At 35.0% G+C, this 20,835-nt stretch overlaps 1 protein-coding gene across 1 annotated transcript; it reads left to right on the forward strand.

Moving 5' to 3' along the window:
- The first annotated feature begins 10,664 nt into the window (after positions 1-10,664).
- On the forward strand, positions 10,665-12,614 carry sox17 (SRY-box transcription factor 17). The gene is made up of 2 exons (XM_041247570.1): positions 10,665-11,158; positions 11,521-12,614. Exons 1-2 carry the CDS (start codon positions 10,861-10,863, stop codon positions 12,402-12,404), a joined length of 1,182 nt encoding a protein of 393 aa, XP_041103504.1. The 5' UTR covers positions 10,665-10,860; the 3' UTR covers positions 12,405-12,614.
- Positions 12,615-20,835: the final 8,221 nt, after the last annotated feature.

Consider the following 20,835-nt stretch of genomic DNA (forward strand, 5'->3'; position numbering starts at 1 on the left):
TAGGTCCTAGAATTTTTTTTGAACTTCTTTATTTGACCTTTTTATGGAAAATGTTATGTTTATTTTTCTGGTTATATCCTTCTGTATTTTAAATTTAGCAGTGGCTCCGGACCTTTTGCCGAAAATAACAGTTTTGTGTGATAAAATATCATCGAGCAAAAGCTCAACTTGAGTGGCTAAGAATGTATTTTCTTTTTTTTTTTTTCCCATTGTTGTGACTACATGTTCGCTGCCTTGTTGTTTTCCAGTTAAATGCAAGTCTAGACTATTGAAATGTGACTAATTGGCTTGTTAATGAACCTGAAAATCAAGACGTATAATTAAGTGGCAAAAAAACTCGCAGTACAATTGCAACCTCTATTTTCTCTCTAAAAATGCGCCCTCTGAAAATCAGGCTGACAATGCATAATATAAATCACTCAATCTGTATTTTATACACCATAGGCAATATTTCCAAAACATCTCCCTCACTTATTTTATATCCGTAGGTAAATCAAATACATAAAATGGATATATGGATGGAAATATCAGTAATAACACTCTAAGAACAATCAGTTCCCAAAAATAATGTTTTACGGTTCTTTGCCTTGTCCCCTCTAGGGAACCCTTTTTGGTTCTTTAGAGAACTATAACACAAAGTTCTCCAATGAACCGTGGAGTAATTTCAACAATGGATCTTTAAAGAACCCATAAGTTCTTAGGTGACCCTCACTTTCACATTCTTATCTAGTTCTTTATGGAACCTGAATGGAACCTTTTGCTTAGGACATTTATGTTTGCCTTATGTAAATAGTACAATGAAGACCACTTCTAATGTGTTTTAAATGATGCAATCTACAAATGTGGCTGTTTTTTTTTTTTTTTTTTTTTTTAACATGACATTGGTTTCCCAATGCTATTTTCCATTTGAACTGTTTATCTTTAACATAAGGTTTAAATCACTGCATAGTATAAGAAAAAAATGTTGTGTCAATGTTGCACCTTCCTCATTTTATAGCCAACATACTTTGTTACAATAAACACACTAATTGTGTGTGTGTGTGTGTGTGTGTGTGTGTGTGTGTATATATATATATATATATATATATATATATATAGTATTAAAAAAAAAAAAATTTGTGTAAAACACATTTTACACACTTTACAACATGCTGTGTAAGACACACAGTATCAGATTTTAAATAAATAAATAATTAAATAAATAAAGTTGACAATGAAGACATGATAAAACGACATTGCAAAACCTTTTGACAATTAAGGCATCTTTATAAAATACAGCGTAAGAGGGTTAAACACCTGATAGAATACATCAGTCATGTAATGACATTTGATAAAAATACAATAGGCCCTGGCAATTTCATCTAAAATTACAACTATGCAACATTTAATAATGCATACTTCATAATATCAAGTTAAAAAATGAGGTGTTTACAATCTGTTCACATTTAATAATATGTCCATACAAGGTGTTTTTTAGATTAACTGATAATTAAAACATAAACAATTGAAAGCCACTAAATTAAAAATCTCTCAAAAGACAAATTTAATATAGCAGATAAAAACTCTCTGCAAAGTTCAACTTAATAAAATATTAGGAGGAAACATTTGAACATAGTAGTTTTATTATCTAAATATCTTAAATATATATATATATATATATATATATATATATATATATTTTTTTTTTTTTTTTTTTATATATTTGTCATATTCCAACCCATAAACAAAATGAACTGATAAAAGGCATATGTCAAGTCTATACTTCTATTGCCATCCTGCACACCTTCTTGTCCATCAGCATAGACCGAAGCCCATTTCACGTCAAGAGGATTTTTATTTGGTCCACAGACCTGAAAAAAAATAATGTCAGGTTCTTGAAAAAAAAAAAGGGAAATTAAGTTGATGCTTATTTTTAGAAACCTAAACTTTACTTATATTAAGCTGAATACTATTTCAAAGTATCATATAGAAAAAAAATTAATGTTAAGTTACATAGCTACACACCAGGCCTGTTTGATTTAATGATTGAGTGAGTTGTTATTGTATCCCTGTTAAAGTGTCATTCAAAGCCCTTTTAGAAGCCTCATTGCAGTTCTTCTGTCTCAAGGCTCACTCTGTGTCAGAATGCCTACAAAGAAGTTATGTTTGTTTATATGTGAATATTGAATACTGCTTATTAACATCTCAGCACAGGACTGCACCTCAGAGGTCCTTAAATAGTTAAAATACAATGTGAGTAATTTCTTAGATTAGGATGCTTGTTAAAAAACTGCATTTTATATACATAATGGTCTTCTATCTTCTCCTCCAACTGGCAACAAACTTTCTTTCCATTTGGTTTATAATATGGAGACCAATTTTTGAGAGACATGGTGCCTTATGAAGAGGCCCTATCTATAAATATATTATATATATATATATAATATATATATATATATATATAGATATTTGCTTATAAAATGTATTGTTGCCCCCCATTATAAAATTAGACAAACCATTTAATAATGTATAGGTCTGTAATCTTGGCCAACAAGATCATAAAGCATATTTATTTTTTGTCAACAGATAAAAGTTTACATATTAGAAAAGAGTCCCAACAATAAAAGATGTACATTTAATATACCAGTATTTGTAACCTTAATGAGTATTTTCTTATAAGAGCTACACAAACTGACCTTTTCTTTTATCTTCATCTTCACACTGGTTAATTGTTTGCAGCATTATTGACTTCTTTGGACCAGACTTGCCAAGTAATTCAAAATCGACATTGACTCCAAACAATGCCTTCATATCCTGCAGGAGCTGCAACTGTAACTACAATAAAAAATGTGAGCCCTACTTTTTTTTTTTTTTTACCAACAACACTTTCCATTGCATTCACACAAGAACACCAGCTTTAAGTAATCTGTGAATTATGAAATGATGCATTTGATAGGTTATACTTTAATCAGTTCATTTTTGTTAAAGTTAATGAATTTTCTCTTTTAAGATAAACACATATATAAGCAAGCTTGTATCTTACCTACTTAAGTGTATCCTGGAACTGTTCCATCTAGTTTAAAGTTGGCAATTGTAAAGCATCTACATTGGATCCTGATCTGTTGTCTAATTATCATCCAATTTCTAATTTACCTTTCCTTGCAAAAGTCTTAGAAAAGGCTGTTGTTGCTCAGTTGTCTGCATATCTCTCTGCTAATAACACTATGTAACACAATTTTTGTTCCTGGGTAGTAAGTGTTGTTTCCTAATTGCTTATGCCTCAGAAGTATAGAAAATGGCTATTATTCCCCACAAACTTTGCTTTTGTGACCAGGACAGTGATATTTCAAAATATCACTATTTCCAATGGGAAAACGGGCAAATGTAAATACAGTATAATCGTAAATCTCAAAAAACTACTCATTTTTGTATTACTTTAGTATAAATACATGTTAATTTGGATTCATATGTTGTTTTTTTCTGACTTTATGTGAACGAGAAGACACACATTTGCCCGTTTTCCCATTGGAAATAGTGATATTTTGAAATATCACTGTCCTGGTCACAAAAGCAAAGTTTGTGGGGAATAATAGCCATTTTCTATACTTTTGAAGCATAAGCAATTAGGAAATAACACTTACTACCCAGGAACAAAAATATATATATATATATATATATATATATATATATATATATATATATATATATATATAATATTACACGGTCACGCCAGACTGACAAACAGTTAGCCACCGAAAACCTTTGTTGTATCATGTCTCAGACGTGAGTATTTCAAAAAGTTTAATGACATCCTGCTCAATGCAGATGAGGGGCTGTTATCAGGGATTGTCTTTTTGGATATGTCTGCTGCATTTGACACCGCTGACCACACAATTCTTTTTGATTGCCTTGAGAAAACTATTGGCATTACTGGCAAAGCACTCTCCTGGTTGCGGTCCTACTTAACCTCCCGACATCAATTTGTGTCCTTTGGAGGATCAAAATCTTTTAATTCTCTTGTTGTTTCTGGGGTTCCACAGGGCTCTATTCTTTGTCCTTTACTTATTAATGTGTATACGCTACCGCTGGGTAATGTGATCAGACAACACGGTTTTAATTTCCACTCTTATGCCGACGACACCCATATTTATGTTAAAATTAGTTCAGATGATGTAAACGTAAACTCCAGACTATACACTTGCCTTGATAAAATAGGAGCTTGGATGTCAATTTTTTTTTCAGTTAAACTTCTGTTAATTGGCTCTAAAACAGCATTAAATAAAATAAAATCCCACAACCAATGACCTTTGGCAGCCCCCCCCCCCCCCCCCCCCCCATTAGCTCTTCACAAGCTGTCAAAAGGCTTGGAGTCTTATTTGATTCTACTCTTAGTTTTCAGCATCACATTTCAACTGTAATGAAGTCTGCTTATTATCATTTGCGGAATATATCTCAAGTCTGTTTGTATCTTGCAGAATCTGACATAGAAATTTTAATTCATGCGTTTGTTGCATCCCATCTGGACTACTGTAACGCCCTATTGGCTGGTCTACCTTGTAAACTTACCAATCACTTACAACAGGTTCAGAATACAGCTGCACAAATTCTGACAGGTAGAAAAAGATTTGAACATATTACACCTGTTCTTGCCCGCTTGCATTGGTTTCTGGTGAAGTACAGAGTTATTTTAAACTTTTATTAATGACATTTAAGGCTGTCTCTGGAAATGGCCCTGCTTACATTAATGATGTGCTTTTACCTTGTCCCCGAACGGCAATTGAGATCTGCTGATGATGGGCTCCTGGTGACTACAATGATAAACGCAGCTCTTGTGGTGGAAGAGCCTTTAGTCACTATGCACCTGTATTATGGAACAATCATCCAATTGAAATCATAAAGCTGACTCAGTAAATGCATTTAAATCAAAGCTTAAAACATCTTTATGCAGAGGCCTTTTTGTAGATTGGGATGGCCTATTTTGAATTTTGTTAATATATATGTTATTTATTTATTTGTTTGTTTATTTATTTCCCACTGGATTTTTGTTTTGATTTTGATTGTTGTTTTTGGATGTGTTCTGACATTTTGTTGTATATTATATTATATTATATTATTGTATAGTATATTTATTTGTCATGTGAAGCACTTTGGGATGCCTTGGCATGAAAGGCGTTATACAAAATCAATTTGATTGATTGACTGTTCCTATTTAGTAGGACTAAGCAGTCCGTGTTTCAGCAAGCAAATTAAATCAGTGTCTTACAGCAGCCTTGCAGGCAGAGGGAAAAGGAATCATGCTTCTTCTGCTCCAGGTTGAGATAGATGTATTGTTTTGGGCCATTGAACATTTACCTTCCTAATGAAAAATATACCTGTTCAAAACAACAATTCTGCTAAGGGTACTTACTAATTTAGGCATTTTAACCACGGATATTGTACTATAGTGCCCATGATTGAAGTGTCCTTTATACTGGCTTGATGATAATGGGCTGTCAATCATATGTCAGTCTTTTGTTCTAGACAGATTCACAGTTGTGCCACATTCTCTCCATTTCTTAATAATGGACTTTACTGTGCTCCTGGGGATATTCAATGCCTTGGAAATGTTCTTATATCCTACCCCTGATTGGTGCTTTTGAAGAACCATATTCCGGATTTGCATTGAATGTTCCTTTGTCTTCATGATGTAGTTTTTGTTAGGAAATGTACTAACCAACTGTGGGACCTCCCAGAGGCAGGTGTATTTAACCTGAAATGATGTGAAACACCTTAATTGCACACAGGTGGACTCTGTTCAACTAATTATGTGACTTCTGAAGACAATTGGTTGCACCAGAGCTTATTTAGGTGTGCCATAGCAAAGGGGGTGAATACTTATGCAATCAATTATTTTCTGTTTTGTATTTGTAATTCATTTAGAACAATTTGTAGATTTTATTTTTCACTTTGACATTATGGACTTTTTTGTGTTGATCAGTGGCAACAACTCTTAATTAAATCCATTTTGATTCCATGTTGTAACACAATAAAATGTGGAAAAGTACAAGGGGGGTGAATACTTTTGAGAGCCACTGTACTTAAGAAATGGTTCTAAGTGCAACTGGCTCTAATTTTGGAACCTAAAAGTGCCATAAAGAACCAACTTTTTTTTTTTTTTGGAACCACAGGGTTCGTTAAGTAGCCCCATGGGTTCAATTAAGAACTCTAAAGAACCTTTATTTCTTAGAGTGAAGGCTGTGGGCCCAAACATTTATTCTTAAAACCACCAACTTGTAACAATTTCCTACTAATACAATCAAATCACATCAAAATTGGGTGCATTTATTTTTGCATACACAGGCACTGGCTGGTTTCCTGATAAGTTCCTTGTCTTGGATGTTTTCAAAGTCACCAGGTAACGATGAGGTCTGCTGAAATGTTTACCCAGGAACGGGAGGGCAACTCTCTACACTTGTGGCAGCTTAACCTACATTTAACCTACAGTACCCCATACACTGACTATCCTGTGTGAATCTTTGATGTTAAGACATTCATTTACCCCTTGTTTGCCATTGTTCCTACTGTTTGCTTTTGTTGTCTTCAAATAGTGGAAGCAGGGAAACCGACACCAGTGCCTCGCTTATCAGTACTGCAATCGTAGGTCTAGCTGGAATACTGAGACACTTTTCAAAGTTGGGACTTGTTTGCTTAGGAATGCTCAGACAGAAGTAAATCACTAGAGATAGACAACTGTGTGTTAAAAAGGTCAATTAAAATGCTTGAACCTGAACACTTGATAGTAACCGTTCCACGAACGTGTGCTACTGATTAAGAGGTACTCAAAGCAGACGTTGACTCTAAAAAAAAGCCCTTATGGCAAATTTGCTTCTAGCCCTGTCTCCACCTGACTTTCAAACAAGACATCACAAACCTGGCGATTTATTGGTGTAAAAGTACCATTATAAACATCAAATAAAAATATAAATAGCAGCAACTTGGTTACAGGAATATTATTGTTCTGAGTAGTATTATACAACTTATACACAGTACCTTACTGAATGATTGTATTCCCATCTGAAAATTAATGAAAAAATATAGCACATTTTATAAACTTAAAGAACACATTGGATTTAAAAATGGTAATGGTAATGGGTGTATTTAAGCTGTTGTTGTTTTTATGCTCTGTATTTTTTATATTCTCTTCAACTTTCTTCATGATAATAATGTATAATCATAATAATCCTAGTTAGTGGTAGCAAACATAATTTTATTTGACGTCTCCTGGTATTTTAATATGTTATTACCTTAGTTACTTGACTGTATAATTTTAATATTATATTTGGCTCAATATGTACATTCCAGACATACCAATCAACACAAAGATATCAAAATTCCACTTTTTAGTGTTTTGATTTAGTTGCATTGATTTTATAATAGAAATTGAATTGTTTGTCTCCTCACATCCCCCCTGAAAGCACCCATGGTGCAATAACAAAATACAATACAATTATTACAGGCCATCTTCTATTTAAAAAAGAAATTCATTTTGTATTGATGATTGGATAGCTACTGATATATCCTAACATATCCCTATAAAATAGTGCCAGTGGTGTATTACAGTTTCCATGAAGCCTTTAAATAAATAAAAAAGGTACTGGTGTATTTCTAATCTGAGAATATCTAAGTGAAAAAGATTGTGTCTAGACGACTGCATGACGTAGACTAGTAGATGATGAGGTAACAGCAGTGTCTGCAGTTTTGTTCTCTTACAGATTCATTTGGTGTAGGCCGATTGTGCAATGGAGCAATAATAATAAAGACAAAGGATGCTTTGCATGGAGGAGTTTCTAATTTGTATTAATCCTGAGATGGCAATCAAAAACGAACAGCTCTTTTATGAAACAGTATTTCAGATAGTCAAGACTCGAGCTACAGCCAGTATGACTGCACCTGGTAATACAAGTTAATACAAAAAAAGCCCTTTTAATGTTTAACCACCTTGTCCATCTTAAAACCAGTGCTAGTCAGAGTTGTGAGTTCTATCAGAGACATTATCTATTTTTTCCCCTCTCCTTTCGTAGTTAAATTAATTGGTTAAACTTCAAGCATCTGCCTAATATACTGCAAAATTAGTTTTTTTGTTGTTGTTGTTTTTTTTTTTTTTAGCACTTTTAATCAGCAGGGCTTTGCATTTCACTGTGCACCTGTTAGACCTTTTTACAACACCCAGGGATGCTAGTGCAAATGTTTACTTTTAGCTAATCACCCAATCTACAGTTTGCAAATTAGGGCTTTAACACGTGGGGTTAAAATGTAAACCAAAATACCAGGCTTCTTTCCAACAAAGATAGGCATAAAAGTAGTTTTTTTCTTTATAGAGTGTGCCAAGTTATTTCTGGGAGTAAACTTGGGAGGTTTGTTAGGAGTAGGGCATCACAGTAGGCTAGGGCAATGTATTTACTAATGTACCTTGGGCTAGACTTGAGAAGTTGTGTTCCGTAGGTTTTCACTGGTAGAATAGTCCCCAGTGGGGTTTAATGGAGTTTCATTCAAAAGTATAGTGCTGGTGAACCAGAGGTACTACAAGAGCAGTGTAGGGCTAGAACGTGGTACATCGTCAGAATGTGGTACTCGTACCAAAACTTGAGCCGTGTAAGGTCAGAAAGCGGTACTCTATCAGATTTGGTACAGGTGCAATCAATTGGTATAGTCATAATGTTTGTAGAAAAAAATAAAGCAATGCTAAAGTTAATTATACTTTTTTCAAATTTAAAGTGGAAACAGATATCAATTTCTCTTGAAAGCAAAAAAAAAAGCACTGTGAACAAGACAAAATGAGAAGTCATTGCAAAGTTGCACAAGTAAACACATTTACCAGACCCAATGTATTGCATATCATAAATATTGGTATACTATTTTCTTAATGGTATAAAATGTGATAAATTGCATTAAAAATAATGTAAAATACTGGAAAATGTAATACATGCAATTAAAAAAAGATGTAAACGACCGAAAACAACATAAAATACCGTATTAGAGTGGGCTTTTCACTGGTTTTTTTAGCGAGTTGCTTAGGCACGAGCGAGCCTGCCTACCACGTTTTAACACGTACCTTAAAACAATGCTATACCGGTACAAACAAGTTAGTTGCGATTGTAAGCGGGAGTCACTGAACAAACTTTCAATCAGTTTTGAAACTGTTAATTTATATTACAAAAAAATAAGATATGTTAAATAAGCTAGGCAAGAAGAGATGTTATTTTAGAAGTTTTTTTTATGCAAAGCACAAGCACACCGGACTCCAATAAATCGCTGTATTATATAATATTATATAGTACTTATATACTAAGCTCACCTTTTTCACAAGGTTTCACAATCATTCCACAATCGAATAATAATAATAATAATAATAATAATAATAATAATAATAATAATAATAATAATAATAATAATAAACTAATGTATGATATCCTAAATCAGCTTATTTTGTTAAATCTTTAAAGAAATATCTGATCGAAACGCTCGCTTTTCTATGTGTCAGTATTGTTTTCTGCAACGCGCACGAACTGTTCAAAGCCGATCAGAGATGTAACGCTCTACAATGCTTAATTACAATATTGAGATGAAATTTGTTTTAAATACAATCGAAATAAACAACCTGTAGTTATTCAAACGACATCAACGACAGAAATTTCACTTCTAGGTCGGAATTTTTTAAAGAGTAACTGCATCCCATGTCTGCTATCCAACATATCCACGTTTAATATGTAGCCAGGTTTTATAAGACACCAGTAATAAACACGTAGTCAGCGCTTGAAAGTTGAAGAAATTCAACAAAGTTTCAGTAACTTTTGAAATAGTTAATTTATCAAAGTGCAAAAAAGTTGGCACTTAGCAGACGTTTTATACATTGTACTGAACCTGTATTCACGTTTAACTTACAAAGGCTGTCACACACACACACACACACACACACACACACACACACACACACACACACACACACACACACACACACTCCTCATTCCTATATTTGTGGGGACTTCTCATTGACTCACTATATATTTTTTATATTTACTATATAAAACTCCACAAAGGGTGTAAGTAAATAACAAACTAAATATTGTGTTTTTTTTTGTTTTTTTGTTTTTTGTTTTTTTTACACTGAGCTATGCACTAAACATCACAGTACAAGATTGGTAGGCTACATGATACACTGGTTTATTTCTTACATTTTGTACGCATTTAGCCATTACATGAATTTGAAATCCCCTATATTTTAAATTGTGGGTTATAATATAGGCTACCAACACGGTATTATCACTGCCACCTATAAGCGTCTCAGCTTCAGTGTTTAATAATTATAAAGTAAAATCTAAATTAAATAATTAGGTGAAACCAGATTCTTCTGTCCACCGTTGTCCACGTTTGCATATACAGTATAATGATTAGCCTATAACAACAAGAGTTTATCGAAAACATTTACAAATAAAAATAAAAACATTCTGATGTAATTAAACGATTTGTTTTAAAATTACTTAGCTTGATCCAGGGGGTAGATGTCCTGTAAATGGAAATCAGGAGGCGTTTCACCAGCAACTCGCACCTTCGCCCTACAAGCCCCGCCCTGCTCGGTAGTGATTGGGTGGTGGTTTGTTTAAAAACAACGTCCCGGTCTAAATCTACCACAGTTTAGAACAGTGACGAGAACGGTAGATTGTTATTTGTAACAGGTTAGGGTTCTTAACGAAATACAAAGAGCTCAGCAGAGTTTGTTAGTACTGTATGTTTTTTTTCTTGTTTTTTTTTTTTTTTTTTTTTCGTTTTAGTGGCGTTATAGTTTAACCTTCATACTATAAAGTTGCAATTTAAACATTAGCTACGTTTAGTAGTTGAACAGACATGAGCAGTCCTGATGCTGGGTATGCAAGTGACGATCAGACCCAGGGAAGGTGTTCGATGTCAATCATGATGGCTGGAATTGGACACTGTCAGTGGACAGATCCTTTAACTCCTCTCGGGGAAGGGAAAATCAAAAGTGAAGCCTGCTCTACCAGCTCCGGAAACCAGAGCAGAGGCAAGCCTGAACCTCGGATACGGCGACCCATGAATGCGTTTATGGTCTGGGCGAAAGATGAACGTAAACGTCTGGCACAGCAAAACCCAGATCTGCACAATGCCGAACTCAGCAAAATGCTTGGTAAGTCTAAATATAGCCTATAGATTTTATAACATAGCACAAATGTGCGTTTCTTTCGCTATCTCTTTCAAACTTTCTGAAATAGTTCTAAAGCAATGTAGTTACTGTAAACAGCATTTTGAGAGATTTGTTTAAAGTTTTAAATATTGTACGTTTCTTATTTAGTTTTGGGTGCTTTTGCACTGCAAGTTAAAAACATTATGAGAGTAATGCAATTGATTGCTAAAGAAAGCATGTACTAATTTTAACAAATGCTATTTATAATAATGCGTATGCAGATTAGAAGGGCCTCTCCAGCAAGTAACATTGCATTGTTGTGAAATATTGCTTCCACGCCTAATGTTAGGTCATTTGTTCTTTAGGTAAGTCGTGGAAAGCATTGCCTGTGACTGAAAAGCGCCCATTTGTGGAAGAGGCTGAGAGACTCAGAGTGCAGCACATGCAAGACCACCCCAACTACAAATACAGACCACGGAGGAGAAAGCAGGTGAAAAGAATCAAGAGACTGGAATCTGGCTTTCTGGTGCACAGTGTGACTGAACAGCAGGCTTCAACTTTAGGGAACGATGGCAGGGTCTGTGTAGACAACCGTAATGTTAATTACCATGAGCACCGTTACCCAGTTCAGAGTCAGCTCTCTCAACTTAGTCAGTATCGGGAATCGCAAAGCATAGGGGGGCATTTTGACTCTTACAGTTTACCCACCCCTGACACATCGCCTCTGGACATTGTGGCGAACGATGCTGCATTTTTCCCATCGCATGCCCAAGAAGATTGCCGCATGATGCCTTACAGTTACCCCCACCAAACCACAGAGTATCTCTCTCAGGAACACCATTCCAATCCTGTGCTTCGCAGGCCTCTTCCCCCTGCAGAGCACATGGGTCAAGTCAGCTCTTTGCAGGGTTTAATGGGATGTCATGGCTCTCTGGCAATGTATTACAGTCAGATGTGTGCACCCACCAACCCGAAACCTCAACAGGGAATCCACTCGGGACAGCTCTCGCCTCCACCCGAATCCCATCAGGTGGACAATGTAGATCACATGCACCAGTCAGATCTTTTGGCAGACGTGGATCGCAATGAATTTGAGCAGTACCTGAACTCTGCCGCCCGCTCAGATATAGCAGGGCTATCTTATAATGGGCATGAAACTAATATGCCTCTGACTGACAATAGTCTAATTTCTTCAGTTCTCTCCGATGCAAGTACCGCTGTATACTACTGTAATTACAACAGTGCATAAAAGGTATTGAGGGGGTACAGGATTTATTATAAATTGTTTGGTATTTACAAGTAATTTATTTATGGGCCCAAACCACAAGCTTAAACAGTAAGGTGTGGAATTACAGATACAGAAGTGTATGGGTACTGTATAAATGTACATTATGAAACTATGTGGTATTGTGTAGAAGAGAAACTGAATGTGTCTGGAAGTCCTCTTTTTATTAAATCGCCAGCAAAATTTTTATAGCGGTATAAATATTGTATATATTTATAATTGATATTATATATATAGATGATATATATATAGATCAATATAATATCTATAATATATATATATATATATATCTATTATATTATATATAAAATATATATATATATCTCAAATTCTTAAGTTCCAAGGGGAAAAGCAATACCTCATTAATGTAGCTTTTAGTTTAACTTGTATATGCATTTTTTTTTTTTTTTTTGGTGCAACATTTATAAGATGACTTTGTAAATATTTTTGTATAAAGGTGTTTTGTACTTTTGCACTTGTGAAAAATAAAACATTTTAAGTATAAAATGAATTATTCTTTGTTTGGAGTGTCCTTTAAATGAAACCAATACTAGCCAGGTTGTGTGTGTTTTTGGCAATGTTTGGCTGCAGGTAATTGTTTAAATGTAGTGGAACACTTGTGTATTATCAGTACATGTTTATGGGTTTAGGACCACATAGAAACATATGGTCCAAGAAATCTAATTGGTTAATAACTATAAACATTATGTTGCTTTACCAGCTTCCTACCAAAAATTGAAGACGATATAATTGTTTAAGAATTAGAAATTTGTATAGGACAAATTCTAAATGCACCTTAGTTTTACTAGGATCATGTATTACTAAACATCACTCAGATCTGTTTATAATCTCTAATGGTCAATATTAACAAAGCACTACCTCAAATTTAGAAGTGTGTGTGTGTGTGTATATATAATTAGTTTGAAATCTTGAAACCAGACTTTAGCGTCTATGAAGGTTTCATGCATACACAAGCGCTACCCTGAAAAAAAATGCAGGAGAACGGTTAAAATGGGGGGAAAAAAAAAAAAAAAAAAAAAAGATAAATTAAGGTTTGGCAAAGGGGCAGTTGTCGCCCGGTGCTAGCATATTTAATTCAGCTTTTCTTATGCAAGAGAATAATAACAACACCAATACAAAACCAGTTAGTAGATACAATCTAATGAATGGGAATGAGTATTTATTTTTTATAAACATTCTTTCTCTCCTTCATTCAGCGAAAAGGAAGTTGCAGTTATCCCAATAGGCCATAACTACAAAAATGAATCAATTCAATAGTCCTGAAATTAATGAAATCATTAAATCTCACCTCCACGATAAAATAATTACTCGATTTGATTGTAATCATGTATGGAATGGGATGACGACTTATCAGAGTATTTGAATGGTGTGTTTGGTACCCCACGTTAGGTCATTATTAATGTCTTGAATGGTGATGACAGTCATTAATTACTATATAGGGTTTAGCACTAAATGTCTAAATTTATTTGATTTGCGAGCACAGTTGTAGTTTGGTTGTTCTAAAGTTTAAAATGACAGTCTTAGGCTCATGGGGTTCGCGGGGTACCAAACACACCATTCAAATGGTCTGATAAGTCGATTACGTCCATCAAATCGGCTGAAATAACCTCCCTGTGTGGCCGCAGGGTACGGAAAGTGAGACGGGCATTTTCATAGGACAGTACAGGTTCGCTACACTTTTTGTGTCCAGTGGGGATAATAAAATATGATTATAGACTGAGATAAATAATTCAAATTTGAGTTGATATAAGTTGCATTGTAATGTAACAATAACCGCTACTGTTGGTGATTTCTCAATTTTATTTAAATACATTTTAAAGTATGTACAAATAAAAATCACATATTGCTAGAACCTATATTTCTATTTATTTTTGTAACAAATTTATTAAAATACATTTTTTATTCTTTCAAATCCATTCAATGGCAATGTCCATTCACAATTATGTTCAAATCATTTGTTCGAAGCCTGTAGGTTTTTCATAACAATGCATCTCATACTCCATACGACATTGTATTTATCCTGAAATCATGATACACAATTAGAACGGAGAGAGTCTGTGCCTTCTGTATCCCAAATGAATATTCTGCTTTCTCAACAGCTCTTGCTGTTTTTCAGATTTATAAAGAGTCATTATTAACTGGACAAGAGAAGGTTCTTTACAATGGACTTAGTAATAAACCAAAGGGTAGTAAATACAAATGTTAGGAGTTCTTGTTTGTTATCCTCAGCTGTTCTGTTTAGAACCTTTTATAGATACACCTATATAGAAACCTTAGTATATAAGAATTATTCTACATAGTACATTAATAACAACAAGTGATAAGTGTTCCATAGAAAGCCTTAATGAACAACATTGTTTTGAATGGAATCGCAGATCAGCCAATGGACATCATTAATAATTGAGTAATGACATTTAAATGACTACTCGAAACTTTTCAACGTTATTATTGAAAATGCTGATATGAACGGTTGATAACTGAACAATGCATCTTACGATCAGAAGCCTATTTTCCACGCATCTGCTTATCAGTGCAGAAAGTTGTTGTGCATCTGTTCTGCTGAGAATTGTCTGGGGAGTCTGGGCATTGTTCATTTAAAGGGTGGCAGCAGCATTTCCCTGTGGAGATTCTAATAGGAGCCACCACTCTTGGTCCCTTTCCAAGGCATTGTAGAGTTACTTTATGGTGTCTGCTTACTTTTGTGCTTCTTGTTATTGCAGTTTAAAATTACAATTTATTTTGCAAGCATCCTGTTGGAAAACTTTTTTTTTTTTCTTTCCTGGTGAACACAGATAAGGAATCAAATATTTTCAGCTAACAAATAATATTCGGTTACTTCTTAGCAGTTTTATGCATTGATGCATTTAACGTCTGAACCCTTCTGATCACGGGGGGTTAATTGTAATGCAAATTAAACATTTAATGCAAATATGTGTTTGTGCGTGTCAGGAAATCCAGCACTGTATAAAAAAAAAAAAAAAAAAAATAGGTCACAAATAAACTTGGTTCTTTTAATTACTGAGTTTTAGCTCAAAGTTTGGTGGCGTTTAAAATTGTACTTTAGCTTTCATTATAAAGTTCCAGCTAGAAACTACTGTCAACCCTTGTGTTGAGTTTGGCCCAGCACCTAAACAAAATCCACTATAGCAGTGTTTAACTCTTTACTTCCCAAGGCACATATACAGTCATTCATGATTAACAGAAAAAAAAAATAACTTTTAGATCTATTAGATCATCTTTTTCTTCATGGTCTAGAAGCTATATTAGACATGTAGTAAGTGGATTTTGCCTATATACACACACACACACACTTAGAATAATTATGCTTACAACATCATGCAGCATATATCCTGTGGTTGCTCATATAGGGTTAATAAGGCAAGTATGTCTTACTCACTGTTGGTGTTGCATTCCTTCAGGATGTGCCTTGAGCTCCAGTTAACTATCGACTGTAGTGCACCGAAATAAGAAGAAACAAATAATCCAAGTTACTTTGTTGTTTTATTTATTTGTTTTTACATTGGTTATTTATTTTTTATGTTTTGTTTTTTTATTTCAATACCAAGGACTTCACATTCTCGAACATTTTATTGTTTTAGCAGCAGTTTGTATTGTATTTTATTTTGCCTTCATTTTTCCCTAGCATACTTAATGTATTTATTTATGTTTTTTTTTTTTTTTTTTGTATGTAGTGTGAGCATTTGTTGCGAACATACAGTGTCCTTATAAATTCTAGAAAAGTTATTAAAAATAGTAGCCTAGCCTTTTATAACAGAATAACCATTTAGCCTATACAAATACAAACAGGACACAAATGTACTTTGTTGTGCGATCCAAAACAATATCATTGTACCATCCTATATTGTCAGTCACTGCATTTATTCTTGGACCAATTTATGAAAGCAAGCCCAAGAAAAAGCATGCCAGTCCCTCACACCGCCCCACAAAGTAAAAGCATGCCAGTCTCTCACACTGCCCCTCAAAGTAAAAGCATGCCAGTCCCTCACACCTCCCCTCAAAGTAAAATCATGCCAGTCCCTCACACCACCCCTCAAAGTAAAAGCATGCCAGTCCCTCACACCGCCCCTCAAAGTAAAAGCATGCCAGTCCCTCACACCGCCCCTCAAAGTAAAAGCATGCCAGTCCCTCACACCTCCCCTCAAAGTAAAAGCATGCCAGTCCCTCACACCGCCTCTCAAAGTAAAAGCATGCCAGTCCCTCACACCGCCCCTCAAAGTAAAAGCATGCCAGTCCCTCCCACCGCCCCTCAAAGTAAAAGCATGCCAGTCCCTCACACCGCCCCTCAAAGTAAAAGCATGCCAGTCCCTCACACCGCCCCTCAAAGTAAAAGCATGCCAGTCCCTCCCACCGCCTCTCAAAGTAAAAGCATGCCAGTCCCTCCCACCGCCCCTCAAAGTAAAAGCATGCCAGTCCCTCACACCGCCCCTCAAAGTAAAAGCATGCCAGTCCCTCACACCTCCCCTCAAAGTAAACCTGCTATTGTTAGGTTCAATGTACACTGACATTATCTGATGCAGATTTCATCACCTTCCTTTTTTAAATAGAGGGCTAGAGGTCTGTTATTGTGAATTTATCTTTTGACTTTGTAAACTTTGTAAAATCTATAGTAAGCTCTGTTTGTGACAGCATTCATTTGGTTGACCATGCAGCCAGTCTATGAAATTTGGAATTAATGCCTCTTGGAAAAAATATAAAAATATAAAATATAAAATAAAATATGCCTTTGTTTGAGTTGAAATGAATGTCAGTCTGGTGAAACTTGTTGGCTTACTATTTCAAGCACATTTATTGGAATTCTGGTCATTGTTTATTCATAAAGAATTATAGATAGCCTTAAGGCAAAATGCATTCTGCAATTCAGTGCAACCAAGGTTCCTAAAGTATCTTTTAACAGAACTGAATGAAAAACAAACTGAGGTATAGTAATATTTTACATTATGACAACCTTTGTCAATACATATTCCGGTCCTATTATCTTGCAGTATTTTCACTCTATTTCAACAGTTGCGGTAAAATAAATCTTAGCTTAAATGTGATTTTCTGGTGTTTTAAACTAAAATAATCTATAGATAAACTAAATATAACTGCAATATTTGATACTTATCTATAGGTGATTTGGGTTGGTTTCGAACTTGCCAATAATGGTTTAACATAATTTTGAAATATCAATGATTTTACCTTTACTTTATGAACGATGGTTTATATTAATTCCAAAGGAAGTTCAAAATGTGCTTTTTCTGTTAGGTTTCTGACCTTGATTCCAGGGAGTTAAAAATCCTGTTTTTAGTAGTTCAGAGGAAACCTGATTTAGAAACATATTTGTCTACGCGGTTCACGTTGAATGTATTATTATTTTTCTGTTACACGGCCAGAAATAATTTCTGAAGATAAATACTCCACATCCTTTCCTGAACGACTATGATCCTTGATTGTGTCTGTTTGAAACAGAATGATACATACTTGATATTTTAGGTAAGTTAGTTCAATATTTGTTTTAATCAGGTTCTTCGAAATTAGCCAAGTATGTACAGAGTGATGATAATACTGTTATTTTGGGCAACGTCATTAAATCACAAGGCCACTTGTTTTAAAAGTATTAGAAAAAATTGTTAAAACTACAATGATATATAACATTCTAATTATATTTTCATATTAAAAAGGGGCTACATGTGTCTATTGTATAAGTGAACATTCCACAGAAGGAGCTCAGACACTGTTGTGTTTTACATATCTCTGGTATAACCAGGTAATTGCCCCATAATGGGCTTAGCTAATCCCTCAACCAACACCCAGCTGATAACTCACACACATACACACCCCCAGGCTAGGAAAGCAAATCTTGCCTAATTGGTGAGAAACTATGGGGAGATAATATCAGGCTTCGAGCAGATTTATCTGTTGTGTTTTGATAACTAATGGTTACCTAATTGTAGGCTCAAATCCCTGCTACACTGCAGTGCATGTTTTGTCCATTTGAGCTAATTTCTATAATTGCATCTAGAAGAAGTACAAATCCCTCAAGTAAATGATGGTGTAGCTCATGCTGATGGACCTGTGGAGAAACTTAGAGTGTGATAATGTTATCTGCTTTGGTTAATTGACAAAACAAATTGCACCAAGCATGTTTGCTATCTGCATTTCTAGTGGGAGAATTTCAAAGGTAAACAACTAAAAGTGAAGTTCGATCACTGTATGTGCTCTTCTTATGACATTATATGCTGTGATAGTGCTAGAAAATCCAACCAAACATTTTATTACATAAAATAAATACAAAGTTCTTCTTTTTTTGGTTTTTAAATAATTAAAATGCATTCTGTAAGTTCAAACAAACAAAAAAAGGCAGTCATGTGTTGTGTTTATTTGCAGTTGTGTTTGTAGGTTAGATCCTAATGGTTGAATCAGAACTACATTTTTCTAATGTGTTACTTTAATGATTTTCCTGGGGTGTCCTAAGGCAAATTAAACAAAACTAAATGATAACTAATTCATCATTTAGTCTCTGCTTGTGTCCCACTGTTAAAAGCCACCCACTGAGATTGTACTCACCTTCTGCACCTCTCATATACATTTCCCTACTTTCCAAATAGTGCATATGCACAACACACATCCATGTGATTGCTATTCACATGATTCAAAATCACGTTTTCAAAATGTAACGATCACTCATTACATAGGTAGTGTGAATAAGTAATAATGACCAGTGTAAAGTAGATGCTTGATTTATTTAACCAAACCAAAGTTTAGTGATCCAATCCCAGTAGGTGTCAATCTGAGTCTTAAGCTGAGCTGATGTTGGCTTAGGGGCTGGCAGGCTCCAGTGGTTAAATAGTCAACAGCACTAATGTTGGGTGGCTGAAGAAGATGATCTCACAGCAGGGTATAATTGCTCTTACAAGATGTAACTAAACATTATAAGCCAGAAGCACGGTCTCTAGACGTTTAGCTGCACTATAATTCCTCTATATAGGTTATAATTAAATCTTCATTTTGAAGGTATGTGCATTTCCATGTAGGATAGGAAATGATGTTCATCAGAGTGAGGGATTGAATTTAAATTGTTCTCTCCTACTTTGTATTCTTCTCTGGATTGGAGCAACCAATGCAGGGAACAGAATGGCAAAATGTATAAAAATAATAATGTTCTGTGCTCGATAGACATCGAGTGTTCTTGAGTGGCGTTGTCGTCAGTTGAAGTTGTTTGTTGTTTAGTGTTTCTTTTTGGGGGAGTGTTGTTGGGTGGGCGGAGAGGTTGTGGGAGACCAGGGGAGTTGCTGTTTGCTTTCTCTGTTTAGAGAGTGTTGTTTTGTGGATGCGTTCAGTGTCGTGTTCTTTTGTTTTGTGAGTTTTGGTTGGGTGGAGACGTCGTACGTTAGTGTTTTTGTAGAAGGTTTTTTGTGTGAGTGTTTTGTCTATGGGGGAGTGTTGATACTAAATGCATCTCCTGATAGACCATGAAGCAAAGAGCTAAATAATAACAGGAATCACACCTGTAAGTTGTATCCTGTGCTGATTTTTTGGTACCAGCCCAGTAAAACACATACATCTGCTTCTGCTATGTTAGAACACAGGCTGTGCTGATTTCAGTCCTAATTTGTGAAAGGTGTGTTTATACAAATCTCCTTTTAGACAATTTTACTTCATAGAGTCTTATTTGAATACTGGGAGACATTTGTCCACTGTGTTAGGGTAGCATCACGGCCCAGGCTGGCTACCGGCAGGAAATAGACCCAGAGACAGTAGCCTGTTGCTGGTGAGCACTTTATTAAACCAAAAACAAGCACATCATAGAAACAAACGAAACACAGCACAAGAGCCAAAATAAAAAGTTCAAAGAAAAAAAAGAATAAATACTTGTAGGCTGGGCATTCTCCTTCACTACCAAGTTACAACACCACAGTCCACAACAATCATGCAACAAACAAAGGCTTTCTGATTCCATTTATACATCTGGTCACTCCCCAATTAGCACCAATTACCTAATTAGTAAATGGCCACAGCTGTGATAGCTGGCCGGGATAGATTTAACCTTATCCCTGCCAACCTTAAATTCCCCCCCACACACACTTGCAGCAGCAGGTTCATGTACAAGGGCATACTGTAAGTCAGTGGTACCTGGCTCTGGCCCACTAAAGTAATTCCAGCCCCGGTTTTTATTCCAGCCAGATCCTAAATGAGTTAATTGCCACTTAGCAGCTTCAGTTAACTATATTAGAAGCTGCTTGGAGTAAAAACCTGGACTGGATTAGATCTTGAGGGCCAGAGTTGAGTACCACTGCTGTAAGTCAATCCATTTAATTAATAATCATATATATATATATATATATATATATATATATATATATATATATATATA

The sequence above is a fragment of the Polyodon spathula genome, chromosome 4, assembly GCF_017654505.1.
Source record: "Polyodon spathula isolate WHYD16114869_AA chromosome 4, ASM1765450v1, whole genome shotgun sequence".
Lineage (NCBI taxonomy): Eukaryota > Metazoa > Chordata > Actinopteri > Acipenseriformes > Polyodontidae > Polyodon > Polyodon spathula.

Bases quoted from the DNA above. Each gene is read 5' to 3' on its own strand.
- sox17 (XM_041247570.1), top strand. From the start codon at position 10,861: ATGAGCAGTCCTGATGCTGGGTATGCAAGTGACGATCAGACCCAGGGA. The intron at 11,159-11,520 runs GTAAGTCTAAAT...TTTGTTCTTTAG, and splicing joins CGAACTCAGCAAAATGCTTG to GTAAGTCGTGGAAAGCATTG.